This window comes from Lepisma saccharinum, chromosome 6, assembly GCF_977018435.1.
Source record: "Lepisma saccharinum chromosome 6, izLepSacc3.1, whole genome shotgun sequence".
In the NCBI taxonomy this organism is placed as follows: domain Eukaryota; kingdom Metazoa; phylum Arthropoda; class Insecta; order Zygentoma; family Lepismatidae; genus Lepisma; species Lepisma saccharinum.
The window spans coordinates 80,750,419-80,769,401 of record NC_139234.1 but is presented as its reverse complement, the minus strand read 5'-3'; the positions used below and the strand labels follow the sequence as shown (position 1 = coordinate 80,769,401).

Sequence of the window (18,983 nt, the reverse complement as noted above, 5' to 3'; positions counted from 1 at the left end):
CTGAAAGACAATATAAGAACAGAACTTACAAGAATTATGGAAGAGGAACTTTTGTGTGTTAATCAATATTTCATCAAAAATGCCGGGACTTTGTGAAAGCTGTTGGCCACCACTTTGAACAACTCTTATAACACAGGTTAGTACTCCTTATGCAATATAAGTATACTTGTCTTCATGTTAAAAATATGGTTAAAAATAAGTGGGATGAAGAGGTCGGCATCTGTGACATGCTTCACCGTTCTGCAGTCACGTGTTATCTTGGCTCCAAGCCAAATTGAATTTAAAAATTTAACTGATGTGGCTTGTCATGTTGCATAAAGCCCTTGAATTGCTTAAAACTGTACTCAACGAAGTAGAAATTGTAATTTAGTTGCTACCTTCTCAACCAACTGTTTCAAGAAAAGCTGAGAAAATCAGAAAAAGTAATTTACCTGCTAACTTTCCATCAAATTTCTGTCTTGGTGCCTTCCTTCCAGGATGTGTCATTAAAAAACAGGCAATATCCTTGAAAATGCCCTCGATATACTGCCGAGCATAGTTAGCATTATCATTGCTTTTATTGTAATCCTGTGGATGCAAAATGGGACAATATTTGAAATAACTGAACCAAACATTTGGCAGATATTTACAAGGTATGACTAAAAAATTACTTACATTCACAATTTTTTTTTATCTAAACAAGGTTCATTCATCGTTGTCTATCTTAATAGGCAGGTTTTTCACTATAGCCTATGATCTTGTACTGTGCGCTTCATATTAGCATAGGATCCACCTCATTTAATATCATCTAAAATAATAACCCTTGAGAGCCAGACCCTACCTACTGACTGCCAGCCTCACTCTCACCTGTTGAGGTGGGAAATCATCCAACCAGTTTTGGGCTGACGTGTGGTCAGCATGGAGAACCCCCAGCCATTCTTGTAGGTTTTCATGGCCTGGTTATGCTACTCGATCATAGCTCCCAATTTCCCCATGATGGTGGGTGACCACCATATACAGGTTGACATCTCAAGAAAAAAGCTGTTACACTTCCCCCGGGAGACCTGAATCTGCACGCGTCCCATAGCTGGAAACCAAAGCATGATGCTTTAGACCGCATAGTCACGGTGCGGGACATTTATCATCTATCATCTGATATCTTCATACTTCCCTGGATCCTCCCCCCTTAACCATTCATTTTAGTTTATCTTGTAGCAAGCAGTTCCTTCTTAGCCAGTGTCATAGTCAACATGGGCATAACTTAAGTTAATCCAATTGGAGTGTAACTTTAGAGGACAAAATCAAACTTGGTGCTTAACCCTTTCGGGGCGAGGTCTATAGATGCCAGAAGTAACTCAAGGATGGACGATGAATATTTCGTGAAACAAATGTTTTGGTAATAAAGTTTAATAAACAGGATACCGAATTAAAAAAAAACACATGGAATCTTTTTTGGTTTATCCTCCAAGCTTTCACCTCACATCTACAGTCATCGCCGAGTAGACTTTGACGTCATTCTTGCATCGCCAGGCTAACTGTTGTGCTGTCGTTTTCGCCTTTATAAAACTTGGGGCAATCAGCGACTAGTGGCAGTTTGCCCTGATCAATGGGTACTAGCCAATGGGCTTGATTTTGGGTTCTTTCTTCCTTTTTCTTATTTTTATAAAATTTACTATTTGTACTATCATATTCACCTTTATATAACTTGGGGCAATCACCGTATAGTGGCAGTTTGCCCTGATCGATGGTCTCATTTCTGATGATGTCACTGCGGCCAGTTGTGATGAAAATTCTCCTTGATTTTGATTTTTTCTTTTTCTTTTTTTAAATATACTATTCGTATTATTGTTTTGATACTACATATTCGCCTTTATATACGAGGCGTATTTTTAAAGTAAGTACCGTTTTGAAATTCCGCCATTGCAGCACTGCGGTCGGTGTCCTGTGCATGCGCACTGTGCACCTACATCTGTTGGCAAGCCACAGATGCCATTGCGGCAACAATCGATCATGTATACATTTGCTTTTGCATATTTAAAATGCCTCCGCTGATTGAGAATCCCGCAGACTGTGAAATACGCGCTGTTATTCGTTTTCTTAGTGATAAATGCGTAAAAGCAGTTGAAATTCATCGTCAGATTTGTGAAGTGTATGGACAAAACATTATGAGTGATGGAATGGTACGCAAATGGGTAAGAGCTTTCAAAGATGGCCGAAAGAATGTTCAAAACGAGGAACAGAGTGGGCGACCCTCAGTGATCACTGTCGATTTGGTGCAGAAAGTCGACAAAAAAGTGAAAGAGAACAGACGCTTCACGATTTCTTCGTTATCAGAGTAGTTCCCTGAAGTTTCAAGAAGTGTTATCTACTAAATTGTTACCGAACGCTTAAACTATCGAAAATTGTGCTCACGATGGGTACCAAAAATGTTAACTGAGGCGCGCAAAAGCAAACATTTAGGTAGCGCCTTGACTTTTTTCGTGTGTGTTATGAAGCTGAAGGTGACGCGTACTTAAGCTAAATTGTCACAGGCGATGAAACATGGGTGGCCTATGTCACACCCGAAACAAAACAACAATCCATGGAATGGCGGCATTCAACATCGCCCAAGAAAGTGAAGTTTAAGCAGACAATTTCAGTCCGGAAAATCATGTGTACCATGTTTAGGGACAGGAAGGGGGTGTTGCTTGTTGATTTTTTGCCTCGTGGTGACACAATAAATTCCAAAACATATTGTGAGACTTTAAAAAAACTAAGCCGTGCCATTCAAAACAAAAGGCACAGCATGCTGAGTAAAGGGATCGTTTTGCTGCATGACAATGCCGGTCCACATGCAGCCAATCGAACTCAAGATCTCATCGCATCATTTGGCTGGGAACAATTTGATCATCTTCCATACAGCCCCGATCTAGCACCCATTGACTACCACATGTTTCTCCAACTGAAGAAGCATCTCCAAGGTCAGCACCACGATGACGACAATAGCCTCAAAACAGGCATGTTGCAGTGGCTGTCAAATCAGGCCGCAAACTTCTATGACGACGGAATACAAAAGCTTGTTGTTCAATATGATAAGTGCCTTAATATTGGTGGCAATTATGTGGAAAAGTAGATAAAAGTGTGATCTTTCATGTAACAATAAAATTGTTACAAAAAGTTTACTTGTTTTTTGTACATATCAAAACGGTACTTACTTAAAAAATACGTTTCGTAACTTGGGACAATCAGCTACCAGTGGCGGTTTGTCCAGATCGATGGGCAAATTTTTGATGGAGTTTCCGGTCAGTTGAGATAAACATTCTCCTTGACCTTGAGTTTTCATCTTCTTTTTTAAAAAAAAATACACAACCCCACAGTAATAATCATGAACTTGCATCTTGACACACAAAGTTCTCATTCCCGCCATCACGGGGGCAACCCTGCCTGACAGCTCTAAGCATACCTGCCATCTGGTAGCATTCCGCAGAACTGTTTCTGTTGAGGATATAGTCGTAATTTTATGACATTTTGAATTCTTTAAACAGCTGTAGTTCAAAAACTATTTGATGAAGAGAGCTCAAATTGGTGCCATTCTCTTCTGCTTTTAATGAGCTTTGATTTAAAGTTAAATACTGGAAAAGAGCAACCAAAAAGACAAAAAAGTATAAATGGTAAATAAAAAGTTTAAGAATTGAAGTAAAGGTGCGGTCCTTCATTCATATTGGGGGTTAGGCGTAGAGCTGACAACTCTGCACTGTAAAAAGATATGTCAAGAATCAGCAATATGAGGCCATGGATGTACCCAAGGTAAAATATTCCGGAGGTAAAATAAGTCTCCAATTCGGATCTCCGGGCTGGGACTACTTTGGGAGGACCCTGGACTAAGGATAAGATCTACATTAGGAACAAGAATATTAAATTAGGCACCTGGAATGTTCTAAGCCTTTACCAGCCTGGGGCATTTCAGTGTACGGTTGACGAGATAGTTAAGTATAAATTAGATGCAGTAGCTGTCCAGGAAGTTAGGTGGCCAGGAGACGGAAATTGTAAAACTAAAAATTATACTTTTTTCTATGGTGGTACTAAAAATCATAATTTTGGAACAGGTTTCTTTATAAATAATAGAATTATCTCGACTCTTAAAACAGTAGAATTTATTAATGATAGGATATCATATGCAGTTTTACAGGGTAAGTGGTGTAAAATTATTTTAATATATTCATGCACCAATGGAAGATAAAAATGATAATACTAAAGATGATTTTTATGCAGAGTTAGAACAGGTCTTTCATAATTTCCCAGTATGATATGAAAATTCTGTTAGGTGACTGTAATGCAGATTGGTAAAGAAGAGACATTTAAACCCACGATTGGTAAAGAAAGTCTTCATGAATTAAGTAATGATACTGGTATAAAATTAATTTACTTTTGCAACCTCGCAGAATTTAATTCAGTCAAAAGAGATAAATTTTATAATATATTAGTCAAGTTTGGAATACCTAAGACGCTTGTTAATATGATAAAACTATGCACCAGTGAAACAGAAAGTAAAATTCGTGTGGGTAATAATGTGTCTGACAAATTTACAATTCATGATGGGTTAAAACAAGGAGATGCATTATCTCCATTGCTCTTTAATTTTGCCTTAGAATATGATGTTAGGAAGGTAAAAGAAACTAACGAAGGACTAGAATTAAACGGTGTGACTCAGTTGTTAGCATATGCAGATGATGTAGACTTATTAGGGGATGATATAAATACAATGAAGAATAATGCTAAAATATTTTTCGAAACAGCTAAAGAGATAGGTTTGGAAGTTAACAAGGAGAAAACTAAATACAGTATATGCTTACAGGCCGAAACCAAGTGTTAGGTAATAATCAAAATCTAATTATTGATAACAACTCATTTGAACCAGTTTCCAAATTCAAATACTTAGGAGTAATACTGACAAATTAAAATGATATTAAAGAGGAAAAAAAGTAGGCTTAATTCAAGAAATGCATGTTACTTCTCTCTTCATAAACTTTTGTCTTCTCATTAATATCTAAGAAACTAAAAGTTAAAATATACAAAACAGTAATTTTGCCTGTAGTATTATATGGGTGTGAAACTTGGTCCCTTACATTGAAAGAGGAACATAAATTGAGAGTATGTGAAAATAATATCCTTAGGAAAATATTTGGACCTAAAAGGGATGAGGAGACAGATGAGTGGAAAGGTTACATAATTTAGAAGTACATAATTTGTATTCATGTCCAGATATTATTAGAATGATTAAATCAAGAAGACTTAGGTGGGCAGGCCATGTGGCATGAATGGGAGAGGAAAGAAGAGTTTACAGGATTCTTGTTGGGAAACCTGATGGTAAGAGACCAGTAGGAAGATCAAGACGAAGATGGAGGGATAATGTTGAGATGGACCTATAGGAAATTGGTAGGGATGGAAAAGAGTATATAGATCTTGCTCAGGATAAGAACAGATGGAAGGCCTGTGTTGCTAAACCTTCGGGTTTAAGAAGGCTGGAGAGTTAGTTAGTTAGTTAAGGAATGAAGTAAAATAAAGTAAAGTAACAAAGAAAATTATGATGATAAAAAAATTAAAGAAAGAACCAACTAACATGTAATGTTTTCTCTAAAAATGCTTTGCCTCCTTCAATTCCCGAAGCATGTTCGTCCACAAACTCCCAGTCTCTGACTAAGAACAGACATTTCTCCAATTTGGTGTTAACTGAGGGCATGAACTCATCATTCATGCACATCAGAAACTCCTGCAAGAAAAGACAACAAAGATCAGAAAACATTCATTCGCCAAAAAAAAATTTCATTACAGTATCAACAGCATGCATTTTGACAGTGTTCAATACTCACATTCTGTACATTCTGAAAAGTGCACATGTTGTACACATTAATCGAATATGCCAATTCTCATTCACAGACTTGGAGGCTGGTTTATACCATAAGACTTATCTGGTAGTGGAACACCTGCACATACCTAATTCTTCAAACTGAACTATTTTTGAAGACAATATAATTTGAACACACATGAACTGACAGAACATTTATAAGATGAGTGTGACTAACTGCTCTTCTAATGCGATTGAACTGAACATTAACATATGCAAGACATTTTTTATTTTGATAGGAGAACAGATTTCCTGTTGGATGTCAAGTACAAACTTTCCACAGACAAAACACTGCAATTAACACTATCTCCTTTCCTAAAATCGGAAAAATAAATGGTTTCACAAAGTTTGTTAAGCATTATAATTTCGATCAAATTGTGCATTGTATTGTGATAAAAGAACACACCCTGAATGGCTGAAAATGGAATATTTCGGACACATTTAAATAAAAATGTAACTTAGTAAAAATACTTACATGTATCTATAGGTTAATATGGTAAGATTATGTCTTATCAAAACAGACAGTAAAATCCTGGTAGATACTGAATTTAAAGCATAAAAAAGGAAAATGCTGCATAGACTTTACTTTTTAACCTTTAGTTGAAATTTGTCCCAGGTATTGGACGACAAAAGTAAGTGCCTTGTCGTAATTTGGTGCAGACATGCACCATGCAGCTTTAGATACAATTATCGAGAGTTTGCCACACTTATATTTGTATATTGAGGTGGGAACACTGACAGTCCTTTCCGGAACATATCTTGCAATCATGTTTTCCAAAGTTCCCCCTTCCAACATGCCCATGTCACGTGTTCCAGTCCTGAGTTGACAGAGAAGCAATAAATGCTTGGTATTTATGATGCTGTTTTCCTTCAAGCTTAGATGCTGTGACTCACCAGAGATAAGGCACACTGTCGTCTTTGTTCTTGAATTTTTGGAGCTTGCTTGCAACAGGAGGTCATGCTAAAGTGGGTGGGGGTGGGAGGGGGGCATGATCAGACTTCTGTCACCTCTATGCTATAAATGGAATGCAGCTGGAAGCTAGGAAGAAGCATGGACAAAACAAAGCCAGATGAAAAGGCTCCCCCCTGCACTTTTAGGAGAGGCCTCACCAGAATCGGTCTGAGCAGTGAATGTGGAAGACTGTGTTTTGTGTTTTTCTCATTTTGTGCTTCCTGGGCTGTATTGAACTTGTGTTAGTAAAAAAGCAGAGTTTTAGATTTTGGTTCATTATTGAAATTGTATTGCACCCACAAATATGAAATAAATTTCATTCTGTTTCGAAAGGTCCATTCATTGAAAAAAAAAAAAAAGGCAAAAGTTCAGGTTTTCTTACCAAAATAGCAGGGGAAGAGGGGGCAAACTCCACATTTTTATGTTTTTTTCATTGACATTCGGGGGATTCGGCCTTTTTACACGGTTGCATGTGTTGATGTTCTAGCTGAAAAACAAAAGTTATCCGAAGTAGATTGGTCCCATAGTGTCCGAGTGATAACAATTTTATGAGTAATATGCAAATTGGCTATTTTTTTGTAAAAAAAACAACAGAGATTTACATTTTGGCTCATTATTCAAATTGTATTTCACCCACAAACATGAAATAAGTTTCATTCTGTTGCAAAAGGTCCATTCGTTGAAAAAAATACAAAAGTTCTGGTTTTCTTCCCAAAATAGCTGAAGAAGAGGGGGCAAACTCCACATTTTTATGTTTTTTTTCATTGACATTTGGAGGATGTGACCCCCGCCCGTAATTAATATGCAGGTTTGTCACTAGGAGCGCTGTTACTGTTTAATCTGAAAACATGGCTTCTACACAAGAAAAGGCTTAGTGTGTCATGTGGCTGGCTGAGATGAAATCACCAAAAACAGTGCAACAGAAGTTTCAAAATCGCTATTGAAAACAACCATCAGATGTGAAGTTCATAAAATCTTGGATGCAAAAGTTTTATAAAGAGGTACAGTTGAAAAGGGTGAAGGTGCTGGGTAGCCATCAACATCTACGTAAACATCTGCGCAGCCTTCCATGCATCATGAATAGCAAAAAAAATCAAAATCAGAGCAATCACTAAAGAATAAGAACATTATGAAATCAGGGTAATCATTTTGGGACATTCTGTACTTTTAAAAGCACAGGAGTTAGGTTTGGAAGTTATGTGCTGGTAAAAGCCAAGTGTCAGGTAATAATCAAAACCTAATTTTCATAGCGTTTCATATGAATCAGTTTCTAAATTAAAATACTTATATAGCATGGGCAGAGTTTCAGCTTTTGCTTTGGGGGGGGGGGGGGCAGACTCTGGGAGAAGCATATGATGTACCTGAGGGTTATTGAATATCCCCTAGCTTATAAGGGGTCCGGAGGCCTTCCCCAGAAATTAAAAAAATAAACAACTTAAAAACACTGAGTTTTAGGCCCTTTAGATTTGAAAATGTTAAATATCCTCGCTTAAGTAAACAAATATAGTATATTGGTTGTCAGTTTTAAAAGAAGCAAAACAGTACGATTATTGCATTTTACATTTCATTATTTTTTTATTGATACAATACTCGTATTACTTTAAAAAAGTTACGGTACAATAGTAAGCTTCAGAAATTGTAGAAAAATTAAATTGAAAAGTTCTTTTGATGCCTCAGCAGTAACTGTTGACTCAACACAAAGTCATTTTACGTCTTTTCTTTCTTCAAACTGTACACATCAATCAAATCGTCTAAGACCTGATATTGCGGTGCAATTACCGCACATGTCATCATGCAAAACGCCAAGATTTGCGGTATGGCTTCATAACAAAAATGTAGTAACTGAACATAATCATGTGTTATTTTTTTAGTCTTTTTTAAATTGGGGGGCAGCCTGCCCTCCAGAACTCCGCCTATGCTTATGAGTTATATTACAAAATGAAAACAATATTAAAGGGGAAATTGCATACTTAATTCAGGGATGCATGGTACTTTTCTATTTACAAACTTTTATTCTGTCATCTAAAATGAAAATATGTGATGGTTAAAACATACAAACTGTACTTTCTCCTTCCAGCTCTGCATGGGTGTGAAATGTGATCCCTCACACTATAAGAGAATCATTAATCCAGATTTTTTTTAAAAAAATAAAATCTTAAGAAAGAACAGGGGAGTGGTGGTTACATTCATGAGCTGGTATTACTAGAATTAGAATAAATACAAAAAAGAAGACTCCAGGGGGCAAGTTACTATGGAAGATAACAGAAAAGTTTACAGAATCCTCGTTGGGATGCTTTTGGTGGTAAGATACCTGTAAGAAGGTTAAGACGAGGATGGACTGACAATATCAAGATGGACCTGCAGGAAACTGGTAAACATGGTCAAGAGTGAATTCATATTCACTGGAACATGGACAAATGTTGCTATGTTGTTCATGTTGCTATGGGAATGAACGTTCAGGTTTAGAAATTAGTGTTAATAAAATCATGATTTTTATTCAAAAAAAATATTTTTGATGATTTTTCTAAATCAATTTTTTTTATTTTCATAAAAGAAAACATTTAAAATTGCTTTTATGTTTTGCTGGCACCATACATATAGATATGTTTCTTATAGAATTTTTTTTTCTGGTAAACGGCCCTGTGAAATATTTGAACAGTTTGATTAAAGCAAATAAAAAATTATATGTAAATACACATTTTTCTGTTTCTGATACTGTATATATGAACCTACTATGGAAATTTTTGTTGAGTGTGTTAATGAAACTATAATAATTTCAGTAACTTTTCTTCTAGTGAAAATAAAACATTCTGTATTTTTCAAAGTCTTTGGAGGTGAATTTTGGCAATTTTTTAAATGATAGTTTGCAAAATATCAGCTGCCATGTTTACTTACAGTTCAATGATAATGACACTATTTACAGTTTAACATGATTAGTATTTTATGCAATATTCTACAAAAAAAATTTGTTATTTTTGCTATAAAAATTATTAAATTTTAAATGAAGATAAATTTAAGTGTGTTTACAGTTTACATATCACAGTTCTTTTCATGTACCTTCACCCCAATAGTACATATATTTTGTTTCCATAAGCACCATTAAATGATTACGAGATTAATGTACTTTCACTAAAAGTGATTCTTATATCTACAAAATCCTTACGTAGCCTATATTATTCTATAAATTATTTCTTTAAAGTGATTTAAATGAGTGTTTTTTTCTTAAATCACTGATTTACATCAATCAACCTTGTAATTAGGAATTTCAAAAAGTTAAAAGAAAAAGTATCCATAAATTATCAGTAAAAATTTGACACATCAGAAATAAAACACATATTCATTGGAGAATTTAGGTGTAAGGAAAAGTCGGGTTGCACAGGATGAATGCTTGTCCCAGATTGGTAGTTAGAGCTAGTGTGAATACAATAAAAGAAAGTGACAAGAGCTCTGGGTTTGAATCCTGGCCTGGGCATGGGTGTTCTATGAGAGTGTCCCTTCATCAATTTCATCACCTCATCACTCATCCTAATCTTTGTGATTAACCAAAAGTGGGAACAAAGCAAAGTAAAATGAACCAAATCAATCATTGCAGAGGTAATTTTCAACTGTTTCATCAGGTAGGTTACAAATGTTTTATATTATTAGGTAGATGTGTATCTGAATATATCGTATGAGAAATTTAATGGAGTTACTAAAATGCAAGTGGATAACAGGGTGCATATTGCTGTGTTGTATAGCCCCAGACACCTGATGGAGAGTAGCATTGAATGGAACTCAATTGTCCTACAATAAGCAAACAAGTTCCGAAATATTTACATTTCTTGGACTCTGGAGGAGTGGCTATTCCAAAATATGCCCATGTTCAAACATGAAAAGAATATGCGGTACTTGGAGAGATGATATAATCAGCTATTAAATGTGTTATTTCAGGACATGTTCATGTGAGATGACTGCCACATGATTTGGTGTCGTTAGAAGTTCCCTTCAAGACAGACTCCACTATATTCACACACTATATTCACAGACAATGATTTTCTACCTGGAACTGTAACCATCACAGACAATGATTTTCTACCTGGAACTGTAACCAGCATGTAAGAGTGTTTTGATATCTATAACGAGCCACAGCCATGGGTCCTAAGTCTAATGTCGATGAATCAAGAAATGATGATTCCTCGCTATTTGTAGGGAAGCAAGCCTCCACTCTCAACTCCTCAACCATCAGCGAGAAGACTGTTGTATAGAAAACTGTCACTGATTTCTGAAGCATGCTTGAAGCTGCCATCATTGTGAAACAGCAAAATTTTGACTTCATGCCATACAAAAAGAACCTTGAATCAAAACAAACCCATGACTATGTCAAGAAAAAGTAGCATATGAACAAAAGAGTACACAAGAAATTACAGATTGACTAGTCAGGTGCTTCTGTTCAAGAAAGAAACACTAATTGTTACCACAAGGGAAAAGTATAGTATGCTCACTTGGTGGAGAGTTGTTCATGCAGGGCAATTTTCAATGAAGTGAAAGTGTTTCCAGGGATTCTACATATTCACCATTGCAAGAAGGAAGGCCATATAAAGCCAAGATATCCTCAACTACAGAAGTCTAAGAAGCGGATCAGGAAACCTGATACAGTTACGAAGCGAGGACAATAATTCCTTGTTATTGACTAGTATGCTCACTTGGTGGAGAGTTGTTCATGCAGGGCAATTTTCAACGAAGTGAAAGTGTTTCCAGGGATTCTACATATTCACCATTGCAAGAAGGAAGGCCATATAAAGCCAAGATATCCTCAACTACAGAAGTCTAAGAAGCGGATCAGGAAACCTGATACAGTTACGAAGCGAGGACAATGATTCCTTGTTATTGACTACCCACAGTGCTTTTGCCAGTAAACTGTTTAGCGGTGATGACTGGTTACTAGATTCAGGGTGTACTTTACATATGAGTAAACGTAAAGATTGGTTTATTAATTATTCAAATTCTGTCATCTGAAATTACCATTGTAAATAATCAAAAGGTGATAAGTAATGGATTTGGTGATGTGAAAGTAAATGTAAAAAACAATGTGCAGAAGTTAAATTCTGAACTGTCAGTCATACAAAGTCTTCGCATGTCAAACCTGCACACATGTGAAGCAAGAGGTAAGTATTATGCATGTGACCTTTGTAGTTGATGGTTAAGTTACTTTGGTGTATGTTAAGAATATTCATAATATATAAACTGTAAACTGACATTTTTGTGCAATATATGTAAAAGAGTGTTCTTAATTTCAATTATATATTATTATTTCTTATGATCTGGCACACATGGGAGATATAGAATTTTCAGGAAAAAATGCAGGCTCGTCTAGGACTCAAACCTGGGTCTCTGGCACAATATGCCATTTCTCTAAAATTCATTTTAATTTCATTATTCTAATAAAGTATACATTACAACTACTTGTTTGAGGATATTTTAAATATACTTTTGTCAATAATTTTCATGTAGCGCATGAAAATTCTTGACACCTCCCTGATGATGCAGTGGTAATGGACCTTTGTAATCAAGGTCCCAGGTTCAATACCTGGTGGAGGCACATAGTGGTTCGGATGCCACTTTAAACTGTTCAAGGCTATCCAAATTTCCCTTATACCCTCTGTCTAATGGCGAAGAGATACATGCAGTGGCAGCCGATGAAGGGGGGCTGCACCCTGCCCCCCAACCCAAACAAATTATATTTTGTTGCCATTAGTGCAAAAATTAAATATTTATACTTTCGCTATCTTACTGCATCCCGTTGCACTGTGTGGAGCTTTCAAAATCACTTGCCACGCGACAAGCTGCAAATTGGTATATGAAGCTGCTTCCCCCTCGGGGACTGCCAGTACATCTCCATGTTAACTCTAACATAAGCACTGCTTCCACTTCTCTCCCTGCTAGGCCCTTGTCAATGCTAAAAAGCAGACTGCATTCACTGCAGTCCAATGCTGCAGTCTAATGTATGGTGCTACTACCAAGTGATACAAATCGAAAGCTCTCACACTATGTTATGCGACACCATGCATAAACATGCAATTACCAAGAGAAACAGTGGCCGGCAATGTAACGCGTCTGTTTCACTTGTCAATAAGTACATGATAGTTTAAGTTTTCGAATCGATTCAAAGAGTTATTTGTTTTCTGGCAGTAAGTTATATAATCTGATGTTCTGAATGGTAAATCGTACAAGTAAAAATGAATAATTCAGTACAGTATTTAAAGTCTGTTTGTTTTAGCTCTTTAATGCTGCAAGAGAAATACGACATAAAAATATATGGAAGACCAACTCCATTGTTGAATATAACGCAAAGTGCAACAAGATGCCAGAAACAATACACTAGGTGTTTCAATCTTGAACTGTACAAGAAATATGAGTGGATATGTGGCTGTGAAGTAAGTAATTCATTTTTCTGCTTCCCTTGTATTTAATTTGGTTGGTGCAGCAAACATTGCTGGGTTGAAAAAGGTGTGTCAGACTTAAAACGATTTTATGAGAAATGTCACAAACATGAAATACCTCGAAACCACGTTAACAACATGGTTAATTTTGCTACGCTTGGTTCAGTAAATGTGAAGACATGTTTAAGCCAAGCCTATAAGGAATCTGTTGATCATCACAATAATCAAGTGCAAAAAAAAAATAGAGATACTCTTTCAAAGTGTGCGAAATTTTGTGGGTTTTCATGAGCTGGCTCTAAGAGGACACGAAGAACGTGAAGGGTCCGAGAATCAAGGGGTATTCATGGGATTACTAAAATGCACAGTAGCCGAAATTGATTCTTTACTGAAATCTCACCTTAAGAGTGACTCGTTTTTTAAAGGGACTTCGAAGACAGGTCAAAATGAGTTGCTCCAGTGTATGCTTGAAGTCAGTAGAGAAAATATTCTAGAAGAAATTCAAGCAACAGATTATATATCTGTAGTGGCTGATGAAACTACAGACGTTGCCAATATGTTCCAGCTTGTTATTGTCTTACGGTATTGTAACGCACAAGGGTATCCTGTTGAGAGATTCTGGGGATAGTTTAATCCAAATGGCCAAAATTCTAATTCCATTGCAGAATGTATTATTTCTGAACTTGAGAAGATTTTAAAAGATAAGCATAAACTTATAGGCCAAAGTGTTGATGATGCAGCTGTAAAGAGCAGGGCTATGAATGGAGTACAAGTTGAGTGAGAGATGTGTACCCTAATGCCTATTTTGTGCATTGCTTTGCACATCAGTTAAATCTGATCATGGAGAGGGCTGCCAGATAAAATGCGAAGCAGAAAATCCACATAAGAGGAAAGTTGTTTCACATACACAGACAAGAGGAGCCTCTGTCTCAAATGAATATGTGTTTCCAGTTTACAGAACATCATTGTATATCTTCGCTGCTACAAGAATCGGTTTGATAAATTTAGTGTAAACTTCCCAGAAAATGTGTTTATTGATTGTGTCAAACTGTGTCCTGTATTTGATAAGGACAAACTACATACAGAACTTTCAGTCACATATTCAAGAGAAGAATTTAGAAATATTGGCGGCACAGTAAAATTGTTGCAATACCTTACATTTCATAATCTTGTTTTTCTGCTTTTTCTGAAGTGTAAAACTTTTGAAAATTGCTATCACTCTCCCTTTAACAACAAGTGAATCTGAACACTGCTTCTCGACACTCAAAAGGGTTAAAACATTCCTCAGAAACACCATGGAAGAAGACAGACTAACTGCACTGGCTATGTTGTCCATAGAAAAGGAAATGATTGAAAATATCCCAGAGTTCAATAGAAGAGTGATTGACAAGTTTGCCACAATGAAAGACCGCCACATGGAGTTCATCTTCAAATAGTTAAGGTAAGGTTGTTTTTTTGGTTTTTTTTTAATGCAGCCCTCCTAACAATAAGTAGCATGAGCCACCACTGGATACATGTAAAGTCATGGACACTCCTGGGTTGTGATGGACACATTAAAAAGTCAATGAGGTCACTACAACCTATAAGTGTTCATGACTTATTATTAACAAAAATTAAATAATATAATAAAATACAAAAAAACACAATTTCATCACAAATGTCTCTTCTAAGAATTTTTTTCCCCACTGTTCGGCCCACTGATATTTCCTTACACATTCAGATGGATACAAATTCAGAGGTGAGAGTTTTCCTCGCTTTTCCAACAGAAGAAATAGATGTTGACTTTCTTGATGATAACGTGGATTTATAATTACAGTCTACCAGGAGTCTCAAGGGGTCCCAGCTTGGATTTTTGTAGTATAACAAAGCTAAGAATGTTTCAATGATTTATTGATTGGGTTATTTTACTTCACTTTTCTGCCACTTTTGGCTAATCACGAAGATAAGGATGGATGGTGGTAATGGATGAAGAGGCAATCACAAACATGCGTTATAACCTATTATTTTGAGGACTGATTATTTCTTCTGAGAAGAAGGAGGATAGAGAGATTAACACCCCTCGGGCAAAATGAACTATCCTTAATATGCATTGTATAAAGGGACAAATAAAAATGTGCTGAAGTTTTTCGAGCAGTGTTTGTAGAGCCTTTTGAGTGAAAGGCCACGTTGCTTCGCACGTTGGCTGCAGAAGTTTATATGCAGCAGTTGGCGCCGAAATCTCTGGGTATGGAGAATTCGTGAATTTGATAGTGCTTTCGGCAGCAAGTTGCAGTTAGATATTCGTGGACTGTTTTTGTAGATGTTGTTTGCCTAGTGGACAGTTAACAGTGACCTGTGTTCTGGACATTTGAACGTTCGCGTGACTGGGAAAAGAGTGCACAGAATTTTATTTAAATACAGACTGTTTTCTCGTGGTAACAAGCTGCAAATTTCAGCCTCTTAGCTTATTTTTTTCTGGGTAAGGCTCAATACTTATCACCCTCCCCTCGTATAAGAGGAAAAGTCTATTATCTAAAACCTTACCTCAGAGTTAAAAAGGGGTGTAAAGAGCCCCTTGAGAAAGGTAAGGTTGTAAAGGAACCTGCACAGAACACACACAACACATTAAAAAGGTATGGATACACTAGAAAACTTTCTCAGAGAGCAGAAGAGGCCTACTCTTCTCAAAAAGCTAAAAACATATGTTAAAACACTGTCATCATCTCCCAACATGGACAATAAAATTTTGGTAAGGTTAAAATTTGTCTCAGGAAAGTAAAATCGGCACATTTGATAAGAATATGCCAACAACTTAAAATAGCCTTACAATTATAAAATGCATACAAAATGTTCATATTAAAAGAACTTTGAAGTTATTGTTCTCACCAGGATGTGCTCTAACTTCTCTTCATCTATGCTCCTGTGTAAATTATAGATGAGAACAGAGCTAGTGAGGGCCGTTACGGAGAAGAGTAAAGCATCTTCAGCCTTAGAACAGTTCTTATCAAAGGCTCCTTGGGTGTCTACAAGCACAACGCCCACCTGTCAAAAGGAAATAGAAAATTAGTACAATGCCCTGTTTGTCTAAACTCTGTCATACTTCAAAGATGTGATAAACCTTTCTAACACTACATTGACACATCAATGCATTGTTCTGGAAATTGATTTTGTTAAATTCAATACTGCATCCGGGCTTTTAAAAGATGTTATCCACACTTGTATCTATATCAATATTCACATCAAAACAAGACACAATACTCTTACAAGAATTTTCGTAAGTCAATATGCATATATGAGGGTTATTTTTTAATTAAGGTCTGTTTTGCAATAAATACAAAGTACAGGGTAAGTCAAAAAGAATAAAACAACTTTACACAGTTATTACGACGTAACTATTTATGATAGAAAATCAAACAAGACATCAATATAAAGGAAAACTCTGGAAGTTTTATTCACGTGACTCACATTACAAAAATTCAGTATGAGAACCACATTTCGTGCAGCAAATGTCCAAATGATAATTAAATCAAGCTCTTGCCATACCCAAAACTGGATATCGTCATCTACAATTTTGAAAGCACTAACAATTCACAATTGTAACTCTCGCAGATTGTGCAACATACACATTACCACCAAAATGCGTGCTGAAATGTCTTTGCACCATTGTGATCAAATTAGTTCTCTCAATTTCAACACACTGCTGGTAACTTGCCATTTTGCTACACTGGCGATCCTGGCGGAGCAGTGACAAACTGCATAAGCATGCCAAGTGGCAATAAAACTTCCAGAGTATTTCTTTATATTGATGCCTTGTTTGATTTTCTATCATAAATAGTTACACCATAATAGCTGTGTAAAGTTGTTTCATTCTTTTTGACTTACCCTGTAAGTAAATGTTTTTCAAAAACCCCATTTATTTTCTGAATTTACATACACTTCTCTATTTTTCTACATAATTTCCTTGCCGGTTTAAACATTTATCGTAACGAACTACGAGTTTTTGTATACCCCCTCATAGAACTCTGACGCCTGTGATGATTGCTAGTTACCCATGGTCGTTTTCACTTCTTCATCAATGTCTAAACACTTGCCTCCCAGGAAGGTCGTCAGATGGCAGAAGATGTGGTAGGTGCAAGGTCTGGACAGTATGGCAGATGATTAAATACCTCCCAGCCAAAACAAACAGGATGGAATGCTGTCAGCCGGTGTCACACTGATTCATGACAATGCAAGGCACATACTGTGACTCAAATTCAAGATCTGATCGAATCTTTTGGCTGGGAGGTATTTGACCATCCACCATACAGTCCAGACCTTGAACCTAGCAACTAGCACCTCTTCCGCCATCTGAAGACCTTCCTGGGCGGCAAGCGTTTAGACACTGATGAAGAAGTGAAAACGACCATAAGTAACTGGCTATCATCACAAGCAAGAGTGTTCTATGAGGAGGGTATCCAAAAACTCATAGTTCGTTACGATTAATGTTTAAACCGGCAAGGAAAATATGTACAAAAATAGAGAAGTGTATATAAATTCAGAAAATAATTTTTTTTAAAAAAAAAACATTTACTTGCTTCGTTTTTATTGCAAAACAGACCTTACTTAAAAAATAACCCTCGTACTATACCCAAGTCACATGTTTGTATCTTTTTATGTCTTCCACCAAACACACAGTGTCATGTAATTTTATATTGTCTTTTGTAAAGACAGTACAAACATTATTTTTTCGCACATTTGGGAAAGAAATCTGCAACAAGAACTGTTAGGATTTTTAAATAGAAAAATACTTTTAAAAATGGTGAGGCTGACAATAGTTCTAGTGTGCTGTAAGATTACTATTATTAGGACCCAGATAGTTATGCATTCTGCGTATTACATATGCAAATGCCTAATTTAAACATTTTTGGGTAAACGCATATTGCATATGCAAATGAATATATGTAAACTACTACTTACTTATTTGAGAGCCAACTAACACTACTAAAATTATATTTTATGTCTGTGTGTTGGGTGTATGGTCTTCTTTTTAAAAAAAAACTCATTTTATTCCATCACTGCTATTCATTACAAAAGAAGGAAATAAGACTGTACTAGTGCAGTTGTAGTTTCTAGCATGCACCCTCCTCTTTCATGGAAAAATAGGTTGGAATCTTCCCATGCTCTTACAGTGTTGGAGGCCAGGAATAACACTGGCAGTACTTTCAACTGAATGAATTTGTAGCTAGGATTACACAGTAAAATGGCTTGCATCTTTGTTTGGTATGCTACACCTACAGGCCCTTTAATCGCCTCAAAAGTACATCACTCAATAACAGAGAAAACCTCGTCCAGTCAGTGTAACTACAAATTTTTGCAATTTCGTAATGCAGGCTGAAAGATGGCAGAAATTTGCACAGAGGAGATGCCAACACCCCTTGCTATTGCACTGCTTTGTTTGCTGCTCGGATTGGTGCAAGGGTCTCAAACCTTCGTGGTGGAAATTAAGGATTGTTCTTAATAAAAGTTATTTTTAAAGATGCACAAAAGGTATAAGAGGAGTTTTTCAAGTACAAACAGGGCTTTTAGGCATTTATAGGAATTTACGGTTCACTTAGGCATTTTAGGTAATATAGAATTTCAGCAGAGGGCTGCAGTATACATGAAACACAAAGATCCTTAAATAGCATACACCTAGAATGTAGCAAAAAAAATACTTATTTAACTTGATGTATCAGATACAGAAAGTATCTTGAGTCTAGAGGAAGTATGAGTGGTGAAAATTTGTAGGAAAACA

The 18,983-nt window shown here is 36.3% G+C and overlaps 1 protein-coding gene across 2 annotated transcripts in view; it reads right to left on the bottom strand.

Annotated features, from left to right (window-relative positions):
• Positions 1–18,983, bottom strand: part of LOC145988916 (uncharacterized) — a 195,484-nt gene that overhangs the window by 141,880 nt on the left and 34,621 nt on the right. For both annotated transcript variants that reach the window (XM_083124213.1, XM_083124214.1), the window contains exons 4-6: positions 16,097–16,252; positions 5,579–5,728; positions 432–567 (exon numbers count right to left, since the gene is read on the bottom strand). In XM_083124213.1, the coding sequence (XP_082980339.1) occupies positions 432–567; positions 5,579–5,728; positions 16,097–16,252 (442 nt within the window). The remainder of the gene's footprint in view (positions 1–431; positions 568–5,578; positions 5,729–16,096; positions 16,253–18,983) is intronic.